The sequence below is a fragment of the Carassius gibelio genome, chromosome B9 (assembly GCF_023724105.1).
Source record: "Carassius gibelio isolate Cgi1373 ecotype wild population from Czech Republic chromosome B9, carGib1.2-hapl.c, whole genome shotgun sequence".
Taxonomy (NCBI): Eukaryota; Metazoa; Chordata; class Actinopteri; order Cypriniformes; family Cyprinidae; genus Carassius; species Carassius gibelio.
In genome coordinates, this window is record NC_068404.1 from 28,221,865 (window position 1) to 28,237,873 (window position 16,009).

General features: G+C 32.3%; 1 protein-coding gene across 8 annotated transcripts in view; it reads left to right on the top strand.

The window, feature by feature from the left end:
* Positions 1-13,622, top strand: part of LOC127965113 (bromodomain adjacent to zinc finger domain protein 2B) — a 70,954-nt gene extending 57,332 nt beyond the window's left edge. For 5 of the 8 annotated variants that reach the window (XM_052565682.1, XM_052565685.1, XM_052565684.1 and 2 more), the window contains 14 exons: positions 123-197; positions 510-741; positions 1,564-1,626; positions 2,323-2,467; positions 3,818-4,362; positions 5,626-5,863; positions 6,788-6,943; positions 7,014-7,174; positions 7,509-7,792; positions 9,250-9,385; positions 9,492-9,638; positions 10,844-11,106; positions 11,183-11,326; positions 12,587-13,622. In XM_052565682.1, coding sequence (XP_052421642.1) covers positions 123-197; positions 510-741; positions 1,564-1,626; positions 2,323-2,467; positions 3,818-4,362; positions 5,626-5,863; positions 6,788-6,943; positions 7,014-7,174; positions 7,509-7,792; positions 9,250-9,385; positions 9,492-9,638; positions 10,844-11,106; positions 11,183-11,326; positions 12,587-12,740 — 2,743 coding nt within the window. In that variant the 3' untranslated portion in view covers positions 12,741-13,622. The remainder of the gene's footprint in view (positions 1-122; positions 198-509; positions 742-1,563; positions 1,627-2,322; positions 2,468-3,817; positions 4,363-5,625; positions 5,864-6,787; positions 6,944-7,013; positions 7,175-7,508; positions 7,793-9,249; positions 9,386-9,491; positions 9,639-10,843; positions 11,107-11,182; positions 11,327-12,586) is intronic. The other 3 variants (XM_052565689.1, XM_052565687.1, XM_052565688.1) reach the window with 1 other exon arrangement.
* The last annotated feature ends 2,387 nt before the right edge of the window (positions 13,623-16,009 follow it).

Consider the following 16,009-nt stretch of genomic DNA (forward strand, 5'->3'; position numbering starts at 1 on the left):
TTATAGAAAAATATATAAAACATTTTACAATTAATGGAAGATTTTAGCTAGCCAACCAAGCTGCTTAGAAATTTGAGTGTTTCATGCACAAGATTTACATTTTCTTTGTCGTCTTTGCACAGTGAGATGGACAAAAACATTGAGAATATGACTAACCTGCGACGAGACAAATGGGTGGTCGAGGGGAACCTACGGAAGTAAGACACTTGATTACACTCATCAGTTACACACATGCAGTATTCACTTACTGATCTTAAACGTATAATGCAAAACTCTAATCACATTTCTCATAGCAGACGCTAGTCTTCCCGTGGTCCTTGATACACAGTTTACTTTTTTGAATATGACAAATATAAAGAGACACTATTGCAATTCCATTCACCTTGCATTTCAGTACTCAACAATATTTTGATCTAGTTCTGATCTATAGATCTAGTTATAATTGAATTATGATGCTCTGTTCAGTTAGATTGTCATGCATCTTTTTTTGGGCTGTTGTTGTTTTTCAGACTGAGAAGCATCTATGCTAAGAGGACGGGAAAGCGAGAGAGCAGCGTTGGAGGAGAGGAGGGTCAGTCCATCAGTACGCCTGCGAACAGCCGTAAACGCAAGCGCAAAGGAGGAGAGAGTGATGAAGACGATGAGGAAGATGATGACAGCGATGAACAGGGAGAGGAGGATGAGGATGAAGATGATTTTGGTGGGAAGAAAGGGAAAAAAGCAGAAGCATGTGAAGATGAGGTAGAGAGCTTTTTTTTTTCTTTGTGAAAAATATATAGAAATGAAGAGGAAAGCCAAAATATGAAATGCCATGGATGATTGTTTACGGAGTAATCCACTGTTTTGTAAAGGGGACCAAAATTACAATTGGCACCTGAGATTTGGACCCAGATTTCAGGGTGGGATAATGTACTTTATAAACATGGCACTCCGCAGTATTGTTATTTATATTATACATGTTATTTTTACACCGAGATTGGCGATACTCATTGCAATAAATACTAATGGTGAAAGTCCAAAAATTGGAAAAAGCACTTTTCCCCCCAACATTAGCATGCCTTTAACTCAAAAAGTATTAAAGATATCATAATATCCTTGTAGATTTTAATTCTTGACTACCTTTTTTTTTCAATATCCTAATATTTATGGCTGTACATGGTTAATTCCCCGAGAGATGGAGATTTTGATGTGGCTTTGTGTACAGATTGTTGAATTTTATCCAGTTTTCAATGGCTGAAAAACCAAATTTGGTCACTTTCCATGTAGGGTTATGATCTATTATTTTCCTTCTTAATATTCAAAATTAAAAGCGGGCGAAGTATCTGAAATTTGATTTGATTTGACATGGAATGACCCTAATGTACAGTATGTGTTCAAAATGTATTCATCCGACATTGGATTTTCAGTGTTTTTTTTTTTTTTTTTTTTTTTTTTTTTTTTTGCACTTAGCTCTTAAATTTGTTGAATTTGTTTTTACGGAACCAAAACTAATTTCTGGAAAGAAGATTGAACTCATGGTGATGTTTTAGCAGCATGTCAGCTGTTCTTGGTCTTGTTTTGCAGGATGAAGGTGATCAAATCACAAGCATTGAGGAGCTGGAGAGACAGATCGAGAAGCTCAGCAAGGTAAATGAACATCAGATTTGGGAGGTTTTTGTTAAATATCATATTTAGTACATCAGGCTTTTGTGGCTCATATAGAATGAAATACTGAGAATATGTGAAAAATTAAACATCTCAGTTTTACTGAGGCCCAAACTGAGCAAAAATAGCAATTCGGTGCAGATCCTGATATTTATATGGCCAAAAAGCAAGATTAAATTCTGATGCTTGTAACGTAAATCGATGAGATCTCTCTAACAGTATAGCATAATGCTTACATAAAATGATATCAATATCATTTAGATGCCTTAGAAATTTGCTTTATAGAGTTAAAAGGTCTGTGTATGAATAAATCCTAGGGACTGAATGTTATTACATCAGCCGAAAATGCATAACCAACCAAATAAAGAGAGACAGAACAAAAAACGTCTTGTATGTCGCCTGTAGAGGACATCAGGAATCAGTTATTAAGAAAATGAAGGCAAGACACCACAGGCAAAATCTCATTCAATTCATTAAAAACAAACGTCCTCCATAGAGGACAGAAATGAAGAGCTGGCTCTCAGGAGGATAACAGGCCTATACTTGCTTTAACTAAATGTGTTCTGCTGAATGTGTGGAGATATGACAGATTCATTACTTGTCCACATGCATATTTCCAAATAGTTTTAATAAAGCAAGATGAAGTCGAATGCATCTGTCGTATTGATTGTGTTTCAGCAACAGACTCAGATCCGTCGGAAGCTGTTCGAAGCCTCTCATTCCCTGCGCTCCGTGATGTTCGGTCAGGACCGTTATAAACGACGCTACTGGGTTCTGCCGCAGTGTGGCGGGATCTTTGTGGAGGGACTGGAGAGTGGAGAGGGTGAGAGAATGAGCCTGAATAAGATCATTATGTGAAGACAAGGGCATCAGTCAAGATTACAGGACATGACAGAAACCGGGTCCAATGTTTAAAACCCAAAAAGATATTAAAGCAATAGTTGAGAAAAATTGAATTCATTTGATTTACTCACTTCAAATCTAGTTTAATTTGCCTGTAAAATTATATAAGACTTCTTTTTAACATTAAGACTGTCAAGCCATCATTTAGACTGTGCCTTGCATGGAAGCCTGTATCCTCTACTGTATAAAAAAATAAGGTTACTGTAACTTTAACAATTTTGAATTTTTCTCACAATTGCAAATTTGCATCTCTTCTACTTTTTTTTGTCTTTGACTTATATTTCTAAGAATTAAGAGTTTATATCTTATTTCAATTTTGACTTTAGAACTCACAACTGCGAGTTTGAGACCAACTTTCATTAGCAAAGGGAAATATTAAATACAAAAATTAATTCGAAATGGTAAAAAAGTTGCTGAAAATTCAGCTGTGCATCACAGAAATGAATTACATTTTAAAGTATATTCAAATAAGAAAACTTTCTTTTAAATTGCAATATTATTACACAATATTACAGTTTTTTTACTGTATTTTCGATCAAATAAAGGCAGCCTTGGTGTGCAGAAGAGACTTCTTAAAAAGTAATAATAATTATTATTGCTAACTTTTGACTTGTAGTTAATATATACACATATATAATATATAAATAATATACAGTAAATATTATGGTGTATAAGAAAGGTATGTGACCCTGGAGCACAAAAGCAGTCTTAAGTCTCTGGGGTATATTTGTAACAATAGCCAAAAAAACATTGTTCGGGTCAAAATGATCAATATTTATTTAATGTCAAAATCATTAGGATATTAAGTAAAGATCATTTTCCATGAAGATATTAAGTAAATTTCCTACTATAAATATATCAAAACTTAATTTTTGGTTAATAATATTCATTGCTAAGAATTCATTTGGACAACTTTAAAGGGGATTTTCTTAATTTTTTGATTTTTTTTTGCACTCTCAGATTCCAGATTTTCAAATAGTTGTATCTCGAATAAATATTGTCCTATCATAAAATAACCATACATCAATGTAAAGCCTATTTATTCAGCTTTCAGGTAATGTATAAATCTTAATTTTGTTCACATATAAGGGCCACATATAAGCAATATTTAAGGAATATATATAAAATATTTTTAATTATATCCTCCTTTTATGAGGGAATATGACCATGACAACTTTTTTTTATTTTTTTATAAACATGGCCTGTTATTCTATTGAAACAAAGCATTGTATAAATGTGCTGCTGATGATGATAACTTGTGCTCCTTCAGGTCCTGAGGAATTGCAGCGAGAGCGTGAGAGGATGAAGAAAGCTCACCTCGTCCAGGTCAAAGAGGAGCCGGCAGAGGAACCAGAAGAAAAACACGGCACCGCTGAGATGAAACCCGAACCTCCGCAGGATGTAGATTCTCTCAACCTCTTCCTGCAGAAACCGGATTCGTTCTCCAAGCTCAGCAAGCTGCTGGAAGTAGCTAAGATGTCTTCTGAGGTCTCTTGTCAACAATACAGCAGCCCAAGACCGCAGACTACATTACCCAGAACCCCTAACCGTGACGTTAAACCTGATCTCAGTGATTCGTGTCTCCTCAACAACACCTACCTCACTAATGCCCAACAGCAGATCCGTAACGAGCAGCTGTATAAGGTTCTGACCGAGAGAAACGCTCACTGGTTCAGTCTGCTGCCTCGCTCTCCATGTGACGTCTCGTCTCTGACTGAAGGTCCACCTTCAGCATCATCTTCCTCAGCTCAGACCACAGCGGCCTCTGCTGGCTGCTACAGCACTGCCAATAACTTTCCATTAGCAGCACTGCAGGTATGATCCTATGTTTATACATCATCGTATACAGCATGCAAAGAGTGCTCCTTTTAAATCAATTAAAAACTCTCACTCATTCGTCACGATCTAACAAATTTACAAAAATTATTTGACTGTAACTACGCGATGAAACGTAAACACCTCTGATTGGTCATTGGCCAGAAATCAACAAACGTGTCCAAAAGAAGAAGATGCACTGGATTGTTTGTCAAGTCTGTTTTGCCATGCTATTATTACTAAGAAAACAGGTTATGGGCAGCTTTTCCATCTAAAAGCAAGCAGAAGCAACAGCAGGCAGGTGTATGAGTAAGACTATAATACTTAATGAAGTCACTTATAATTGTGCAGGTGTCTAGTCGGAAGATGCCTGTTATAATGTCATGATCAAGGCTCTGGACTCTCAGCATAACTGTTTTTTTTAACAAACTATAAAATATTTTATATAAAAAACTTATACGACAATAAGACAATTGACAATTTAAGACAAATAGCTTGTTTTTCATTTAATTACATTAATGGTATAAGTTAAGATTTACAATAAATATTTTAACTGCTACTATGTAAAAGCAATACTGCATTAAAAAGCACCTTATTTGTTAAGTGTTTTAGTTTTGTGCAGAACAATGCAATTAATCGCAGACAACCATGTGATTAATCATGATTTAAAAAATAATAATAATCATTGACCAGCACTAATATATATGTTTTGTAACAATTTATACATTTATTGTAAATTGCAATTTGTTCTATATTTTATTTCAAATATTATTATTTTTAATAAAAGAAAAAATATATAGGGCTGCACTACAAAGTACATGAATTATAATACACTTATAATTATTGTTGTTGTTTTAGCTCTTGATTATGAAAATGTATATTGTGTAATGAATTATATAAATATATTACTTTTGTAAACTACTCTTGTTCTGTAAAATGTTATATAAATAATATATAATACTATATAATATGTATATTATAATTTCATATAAAATGAAATCTAATTTCTCAAAAATGTTGGGAATTATGCAAACATGTAAATAAAGTAAACCTAGCACACATTGCATTGCCAAAATCCGTGTACATAATTAAATTGCAGCCTTTGATTTGATAATCGCACTTGGCTGTTTTGCCATTTTAGTTTTATTTAGATTAATCGTGCACCCACAATTATTTTATTTTAGTTTGACATTTGGTTTAATTATAAGCACCAACTCATGCACCTCGTTTGGGAACCTAATGTATTTTTCTCATTCTGTGCAGTTGCCCATTATAGATTTGCCCTTCTGTGCTTGGTCCAGTGGAAATTTGAGTCCAAACGTGCCGTTCTCTGGTGTTTCCATGGCTCAGATGATCCGAGGCATTCCCCAATCCTCAAACCTGAACGTCTATACGAGTGATTCTCCAGAGTCTCCAGCAGAGAAACACATCTCCACACCCTCACCGCTCATCGAGGTGCCCAGGAACCAGGATTACCCTTCACCTCAACCTATTCCTGAAGGTAAGGCTGAGACAACATCATGAGAGAGCAAAGAGTTTGTTTAGTATTATTCTTATTTTTTTTTGCACAGCCGTCTGATTCCTCATCTCGTCATGAGATGATTAAAGATCCATTTTCAATTTTAGGAAAAATATATGCAGGTGAATATTATAAATGTAACTCTATTATATCTGTCTTCTGCTCACCAAGGCTGCATTTATTTGACCAAATGCATAGGAAAAACATGGATGTTGTGTAATATTATTACAATTTAAAATAACTGTTTTCTGTTACAATATACTTTAAAATGTAATTTATTACAGTGATCAGATCTGTATTTTATAACATAATTACTCCAGTCTTCAGTGTCACATGATCCTTTAGAATTATTATTTTTATTATCAAAACCGTTTTTGCTGCTTAATATTTTTGTGTTAATCTTGACACGTTTAAATTTTTTTGGGATTCCTTAATAAATATAAAGTTCAAAAGAACAGTATTTATTTGTAGCATAAATCTTCTGTAACATTATAAATGTCTTTATGTGAGTTAGTGAATTTAATGCATCCTTAATCATAATTTTTTCTTTTCTGACTTAAAACTTTTCAATGGTAGTATATTATAAATGTATATATACAGTAATAATAATTTAATGTAAGAGTTAATATTTTAATTGTATAAAACTTTAATGTAAAATGTAAAATAAAATCTAAAACGAGTATGAAAAATAAACAAAAAGAGGTTACTAGATTTTACTGTACTTCATTTATTACATTAAATATTTGTAATCTACTTTTTTATTCCAGCGACTGAGTGTTTGATTGAAATAGTAGTTACTCTATTGAAATCATCTCCGTTATCTATTAAAAAATGACTAATATGGAGATGTATATTCTTGAAGCAGGCCGATCAAAGCTGTATTTTTGTGTTGTGTTTGTCTTGTAGAGATGTTGACTGGCTGGTGGAAGGTGACTGATGTTGAGGAGTTACGATCTTTAGAGAAAGCGTGCCACTCCCGAGGGATTCGAGAGAGAGCGCTGCAGAAGCAGCTGCAGAAACACATGGGTTACATGGGGCAGGTCTGCAGCAGGAACAGAGATGGTAGGAGCTCGTGGTGTCTCTGTTTGAGATGCTTGGAGTGCAGTGCTCTCAGCTTTCTCTCTGTGTGCAGTGACTGTGATCGACGTCTCTGAGCTGGAGGACAGTCAGGTCTCTGAGGACACCGTCCAGAGCTGGTGTGTGGAGGAACAGGCCATGGACATGGACATCAGTGTCCTGCAGCAGGTGGAGCAACTGGAGCACAAGGTCACCTCAGCCAGTCTGCAGGTTAAGGTATGAAATCTGGATTTTAATCAACATTATTATACATAATCAATCCTCTTTTCTTGTCTGTGCCTATGAGAGCTTTCATGTTTTAGCATAAAACATTTTATTGATGCTTTTCAAAAAGGAAAAAGGCAATAAATGTTTAACAACTGATAAAATAAAATGATAATAATAATAGTCGCTGATATTAATAATATAATTGATTAATTATATTATTTAAATTTAACATGTATGTTCTATATATATATATATTATTTTTTTTTTTATTATTTTTTTTTTTAATGTTTCAACACTGCAGTGTTTAAACCGTATGAAAGTGTTATGTTTGTTTTTTGGACAGGGTTGGATGCATCCAGCGCCGCAGTCACAAAGTGAAGACCTGCTGTATTTCGAGCACAAACCCGTCGTGCAAAACTGCAAAGACAAAAGCGTCCGCAGCATCACACGTCGAGCGAACAACCCTCTGGATATAGCAGTGACACGTCTGGCGGAGCTGGAGAGGAACATCGAGCGAAGGTACCTGAAGAGCCCTTTAAGCAGCACCATTCAGATCAGACTGGATAACGTGGGAACGGTCTCAGTACCGGCCCCTGCGCCCTCACCTGCTAGAGCTGATGGGGACGGGTAGGTCTTCCAGATTCGTCTGCCGCTCTCCACGCTTCACTGTGGCTGTGTGCATCTGTGGGTTTATGGCTGTGCTGCTTGTTTCCCATTTACACTGCAACCTTCACTCTTTGGCTTGTGAAGCATGAGCATGAGACACTGTCTACATCTACAATAACCACAGCATCGTGACATCCAGTCATCTGCCTTCCACACGCAGCGCTTCCTAAAGAGACCGCCACAGAAAGGGGAATAAATAGAGCTCCAAATTATTCTACATAAATAAATAACAGCAAACAATAATAGTAATAATAATAATTCAATTGGAATAAATGTATTCAATGTACATCATTTGTTGCTGATTTTTATTATTATTCATTATTAATAAAAAATATTGATAATACTGTGATTTAATTTTATTTAACTGTATTAAATTATTCTACTGAATTTAATTATTTGTTCAATTATTTTATTATTATTATTATTATTATTATAGTATTATTATTCGTTTACATTATCAATTAATTATTCATTGTTGATATTGTTAATAATAATAATAATAATGCTATTAGTAATTATAATGTGCTGTATAACTATGTATTTATTTATTCATTTTAACAAATGGTCAGCGATAAGAGGAGTGATAATCTTAGGTAAACTAAAATACTACATAAGAGTTACGTAATAGGTAAAAAAAAAAAAAAGAACACAATATTATTATTCATAATTAGTCCTAAGGTCAGAGTTCGGAGTAATTAAAATTATAATAGTAATACTAACCAGGTTGCAAATTTAGCCTAAATAAAGCCTTCACTCAGTTGGGGATAAAAATCAACAATGCACCAAATCAGAAAAAATCGGCTCTTCACTTTTTTGTGAGAACTTTTGGAAAATTCTAAGGAATCTGATCATCACAGATGCAAGGGGAAATGCTAAATAATTGCATTGTTCTTGAAAACAGATTAATTAATTTTTTTTTTTTTTTTTTATATATTTTGCAAATGCAAATGTTTATGACCTCTAAATGCTTTCACAATTGGTGTGTGACAAAGATTATTTTAGACCCTGGTCTTATTTATTTATTACAACCTTTTAAAAGTCAATGTTTTTGTTTTATTGCATTTTAATATTTCATTTAATAATTTAGTTCTAATGCATTTTATTGTATTTTTATTTGGTAGATTCAAAAACATCCGAACATCACTAAAGCAAAAAAAAATAAATAATTGCATTGTTAAAAGGACAAATATACATACTTTTTTCCCCCCATTGTATTATTTTTAATGAATTAAAAGAAAATGCAAAACACTCTTTCATGGCCAGTAAGAAATATGTATGACCTGTAAATGCATGTACTAAATGCTCTCCCAATCTCCCAAAATACATTTTATTATCTCGTATTTTGTTGAATTGTAGCATTGTATTCTGTGTTGCTGTATTGCTTGTGTGCAGTGCTGTAATCAGTGTGTCTGTGGCAGGGCTGAGGAAGATCTGGCTCCAGGACTGAGACAGTGGCGTAAAGCTGTGGCCGAGGTGCACAGTGCCAGTCAGCTCTCTCTGTGTCTGCAGCAGCTGCACAAGTCCATCGCCTGGGACAAGTCCATCATGAGAGTGGTGAGTGCTGGGAGTCCACAGCTTGTGTGGCGTGATGGGAACGGAGGGTGAGATCTGTGTGGTGTTTAGTTTGAAGTGAAGTGATCCAGATGTGTTTCTGGCTCAGTACTGTCAGATCTGCTGTAAGAGTGACAGCGAGGAGCTGCTGCTGCTGTGTGATGGATGTGATCGAGGATGCCATACGTACTGCCATAAACCCAGGATCAGCAGCATACCAGACGGAGACTGGTTCTGCCCGGCCTGCATATCACAGGTGCACACTTCAGTAACACTCAGTGTGTCGGTGCAGGAAATATCAGAAGAATATTTTCAGAAAATGTCAGTTCATACTGAACAAAAACACCATGAAAGTATAATAAAAGTAGTCCATTTGACTAATGTTTAAGTGTTCAGTTAATAGTATTATTATTATTATTACTACTACTACTACTTGGCACACTGACAACAACAATATTAATTAATAATGATAAATACAAGATGTTTTTGAAACATTTTTTACATTTATTTTTTCATAAATAGCAATAATATAATAATATAAAAACATGAACGTATTAGTAAAATGTATACTTCATTATAATATAATTATTTTATTTATTATTATTATAGTGTCACAGTTTTAATAATACATTTTATATTATAATATTATCAAAAACATATATCATAAACACAATATTTTTTTACTGCATTCTTCATTATTTTTATTAACTACAAATTTTACTACTATACTTATTAGTTTTATAAATGATAGAATTATTACTACTAGTTGTACTAATACTTATGACACGACAAATACAGTAATAATAATACAATTCTTTATTTAACTGCAAAATGTATTGTTATTTTTATATATATATATATATATATATATATATATATATATATATATATATATATAAACAATGTAATAATAAATTATTTTGTGTACGTATATATATATATATATACGGTCAGAGTTCGAATATAATATAATAACTATTATTTTTTTATATTTTTATTAAAATATTTTTACTGCATTTTGGATAACTTTTACTCTGAATTTTACTGCATTTATTATTATTATAAATCATAAAATTAGTCAAGAGTTTGAGTAGTAGTAATTTTCTAAATTATTACTGCACTTATCATTTATTATAAAACTTAGAATTAAAACATTTATAATATTTACAGTATTTGTTATTGTCTCCTATTTTAGTTTTGTATTAGGACCAACTTTTGGGAAATCACTGGAGAATTTGGCTTAACAATGAACCATTTAAAACCATAAATATTATATTCCTTCCCAATCCTTCCATCTGATTTCAATTCTTAAGCACACATGCATTTCTAAATAAACTTAAATGTGTAGCTAGATTTAAAGGCCATGAATGCTGCAGGTGTCTGGTCCTCATGAAGTCATCAGAGTCTTCCGCCTGTGTTTGGAGATCTAGTTTCCTCACGAAAGCGTTCGTCTCTGTGCAGGCGAGCCGTCAGTCCCTGAAGACCAAGCAGGCCGTGATCCGCTCCAGCGGAGGCCTGAAGAAACCTGCTGAGGCCAAGCGGCACAAGAAACCGTCTGTGACTGGAGACTCGGAGGAGACTTTGAGCAGCGCCAACAGCACACCCAGAAAACTGTCAAAGGACATGAAGAAGAGGAAGACAGACGAGAGTCCTTCCACTAACTCGGCAAAGCAGGAGAGTCCCAAAACATCCAGAGAGCACAGTAGAGACCTGTCCTTGTGCAGGTAGTGTACCAGAGCTTCAGTCTTCAGCCAGTGTCCTTCAGTGTGTGTGTGTGAATCAGCGATCGCTCTTTTTCAGGATACTGTTGGCTGAGCTGGAGAGCCATGAGGACGCCGGACCCTTTCTGACACCCGTCAACCCCAAATCTGTCCCGGGATACCGCAAGATCATCAGGAAGCCCATGGACTTCTCTACTATCAGAGACAAACTCTCCAGCAGCCAGTGCGTATCACCAGTTAACTAGTCATTATAAACCACTTATTAGTTGATTATACTAAAATGATAGTATGATAGTATGATAGATTTTTATTTGAGATTTATTGATGATGATGATGATCATTTTTATTTTATTAAGTAGATTGAGACTAGTCATATATTTAAAACACAATTTTAATTTTTTTTTTGTTTTATATTGTATTCACTATTATTTATTTATTTAAAACACTATTTTTATATATATTTGTATTGTTTTATATTTTATTCACTATTATTTATTTATTTAAAACACTATTTTTATATATATTTGTATTGTTTTATATTTTATTCACTATTATTTATTTATTTAAAGCAAATTTTTTACAAATATTTTTATTGTTTTATATTTTATTCACTATTTATTTATCTATTTAAAACACTATTTTTTTAAAATATTTTTATTGTTTTATATTTTATTCACTATTCATTTATTTATTTATTTATGTAAAATACTATTTTTCAATATATATTTTTTGGTTTATATTTTATTCACTATTTAAAAAACATTTACAAATATTTTTATTGTTTTATTCACTATTATTTATTTATTTAAAACACTATATTTATATATTTTTTTAAATTATTTTTGTATATTCACTATTGTTATTTTTTTTATTGTATTTCACTTTTTTGTTTTATAGTAGACCATAATTTTAACCAAACAGTCATTTGAGTTGAGTAGATCAAGTAATTTTTTTTTTTTACTATTTTGGTGATTTATATTTATTATTTTATTTTATTTTAACATTCATTCGAGTCAAGTAGATTAAGTAATTTATTTAAAAAAAACATTATTTTTACCATTTTTTTATTTATTTATATTTATTAATTATATTTTAACATTCGAGTCAAGTAATTTATTAATTTTTTTAAACATTATTTTAACCCTTTTTGTGATTTTGTTTATTAATTTCATTCATTTGAGTGAAGTAGATTAATTTATTTAAAAACACATTTTCATGCTTTTGATAATATACATTGATGATACTAATAATAATTATTATTATTTTTAATAATATTTATTTATTTTTGTGTTCCTTTATTTTTTTTACTTTTTATTCTTAGTGGAATGATTATTTTAACCAAACAGTATTTTTGTTTTTGTTTTTTGTATCCAGTTTTTCCCCATTTTTCATCAATATTTTGCACTAAACAGTTTATATGCACCAGTATTTAATACCTCACTATTTGCCATCACAATCATAATCTTGACTTTTCTTACCGCAGGTACTTGAATCTCGAGACTTTCATCATTGACGTGAACCTGGTGTTCGATAACTGTGAGAAGTTCAACGAGGATAGTTCAGACATCGGCCGAGCGGGACACGCGATGAGACGGTTTTTCCAGAAGAGATGGAGCGAGCTGCTGAGACACGACTGAGACCAGCGTCCTTCACAAATCAAGTACAGGGACACAACTGTGAGAACAGCAGTGCTTTCAAAAACATCTTGTAAATATGTTCAGTTTTTTTCTTTCTTTTTAAATAAACGTTAATATTATAGTCCGTGTACTGTGTATGAAATTTGTTTTTAATTATTTATGACTAAAAAGGTCTTTGCTTTTTATGGAAAAAGAGACAAAACTGCTTTAAAAATCAAAATTGAATGTGTTTTCTTGATCAGATATGAAACAATAAGCTGTTAACATAATTATGCGCCGAAGATCCATTCTGGTTTCATTATAAAGCTGCATTTAGGTAAAAATGTCTATGCTTTAAATCACAAATTCCTAAACAGGCCATCGTGACATATGACTATTAATGTTTAATATCGGTTCTGAATATTGTATTAAGACTCCAGCATCGTTTATGCCTTTTTAATAGTTGTATCTTTTCATGCGTTTTAATACGGCACTTTCTGAAAACAGCAGTGCCTTCAGAAATCCACCGTTTTTACAACTTCTCCAACCTCAATCTATTCTGATGCACAAGCGTTCATCCAGTTTGCGCTGGATTTTTTACATCGTTATTGCAACAATAAAACTGATTTAAAAAAATCCTCCAAACCATATCTGGAAATCAGACGGCGTAGCAAACGCTCTTGCATTGTGACGGCCAGTGTTGCGCTACAAAAGAGCTGTTGTGATGAAATCTAGTTTACATGATGATTAATGTAATGGACTGCAGTGATTCTTCTGCTACTGAAGTCACTATACTTGAATTCTCCTGTGTGAAGATATTGCCATGAAGGTGTAGCGTTCTGTTTTGTAGGAGTTTTATTTTCTCTAGTTTGTGTCGAATATTTAATAAAATGTTTCCAAGCAGCCTGGTTGTGTTTAATCTGTAAGTGTGCATTTATTTGCATTTGTTTCAATGACTGTGCGTCTCTTCTTACAGCTGTATTTCTGTCTCTTCTTCTCAAATCTACTCCTGCAACAGAATTATGATGAGTCTTTCCTTTAGTTCATTCACTGTTTTGTCTATTTTTATATTTAAATTTGACTTTTTAACTTTCATTTGTTTTAAAAAAGCTGTATATATTTTTTTTTCTTTTGTTTTTCTCTTTTTTTCAATTTATCCTGTCATTGTAGTCAAGTAGATATCAAGTAGTGATATACTTGAGATATATATATATATTATTTTATCCAATTACTTTTTGTTATCCAATTTTTTGTTTATCCAATTTACTTGCTTAGTCAAGTAGATTATTACTGCTTATTTAAAAAACAATATTTTCAGGCTTTTAGTGATATATTTATTGATAATAATACTAATAGTAATTATTAATTTTATAAACTGTCATTGTAGTCAAGTAGATTATGACTAGTCATTTATTAATAACAATAATTTCAGCCTTTTATTAATATACTTATTGATGTCCGGCGTGTTCGACGGGGCTGTGGCGGTCAAAGACGCTGTAAAGTTTCAAATTTCATTTGTCAGTTTAAAAAAAATAAAATAAATGTATTAATGTTGAGACGTAATGCATAAATAAGTACAAAACAATGTAATACGTAATTTATTTATGCATAATAATTAATAATTATTTATAAATAATTTTTGACAATTTTTGTATTTTTAATTTATTTTTTATTTTATTTTCTTACACCTACATTATTTTTAACAAGATTCCACGTATGCATTAGATCTAACTGCTGCCATTGTGTCCTCGGATAAGCTTCAGTGATCTCTCTTCTGCTGTAGATGGTTATGACTCCCTCTGCTGGACACTGATGGGACTGACCTGCAGCCTTGTGACAAAGTCTGAGGTTTTTCTATGAGCATGAAGTCTGGTGGATATTAATCTCATCAGACTGATGCCCGTTTAGACAGAAAAACACCATAACTGTCATTAAAATAATTCAATCTCAGAACTTTATTTATTTATTTGCCATTGTTATGCTCTTATTTGAAATTAGAATTGCTCCATTATGGTCTGCACATTTAAAACAAAACAAAACAATGTAGCCTATTTTTAGACCTAAATGTAAGATTTTTTGAATTGCGTATAACAAGTCCATCCATTTGATTTTTATTATTAGTTTTACAAATATTTTATTTTGAATTGGCTATTTGTGTCAAGTCAAACTAAACGAAAATGAGAAACGAAGTCTTCACAGTTAGCGGAAAAAAGGTTATTTTTGTATATTCTCTTTTATTTCGGTTTATGTTTGTTTTAATTCAAGTAACAATTTTTTTTTTAATGGTTTAGCATTAGTTTTATAATTACTCTGCAAATAATCCCATTTTATTGCACAGTTTAGGGATTATTTTGTTTATATTATTTAATTTAATTTAAAATATATTATAAGGGTTTTCTTGGTATTATGATGAATGCATAATGCATTATTTAAAAAAAAACCTTTAAAAATGTTGTATCTCATGAATATTCATAAGAACAGTTTTAATGTATTATAATATTTGCTTATTTGTGGTCAAAGCTTTTGATGATTTATAACACATAAACTAATGGTTTGTATTTATCATAGTGTATTGTGTTATACATATGAAGTTATATAATGTACTTTATTTAAAGCAGACAAAGACCACGTATAAGTAAAAATAATATTTTTTCTCAGACAGCCATAAAATCAGATATCAGATCTGATGAATGTGTAACTTTTGACATACTCCAAAACAGTCTTTCTGTTCAGGATCAGTTTATGGCAGGAAATAATTAGAGTTGTTTACAAGTATAATTATATTCCCATTATAAATGACAGGAGTGAATATACTGTAATTATCTTTACAGGGAACTCAAACATCAGGATAATCTTGATTAGTCGTGTGTGTGTGTGTGTGTGTGTGTGTGTGTGTGTGTGTTCAGATGGCCAGACAGTCAAGTTTCGATTGGCCTCTGGTGGGCAGGATAACAGACTGAGGATATGGATTATTTCCCAGCATGCAACAGCAGGTACCCTCTGTCTCCATCACTTGCACCCGGGCATTCAATGTCAAAAAAAAAATGTTTAAAGTGAGGGAAACAACGACTGAAAATATTCTCCATGATTTTGACTTTTTTAAAGCAATTGTAGGTGTGTATCTTGCAGTTCTGAAACAAGGTCAGAATGTTTAGATAAAAAGTATATTGAAAGTGTATGTAGTATATTAAATCAAATACTTAAAATTGTAATAACATTTTATATTGATCAACTTTCATAATAGAAAAGGTTATATGACCCACAGTAATATCCATAGATGCAAAAATAAT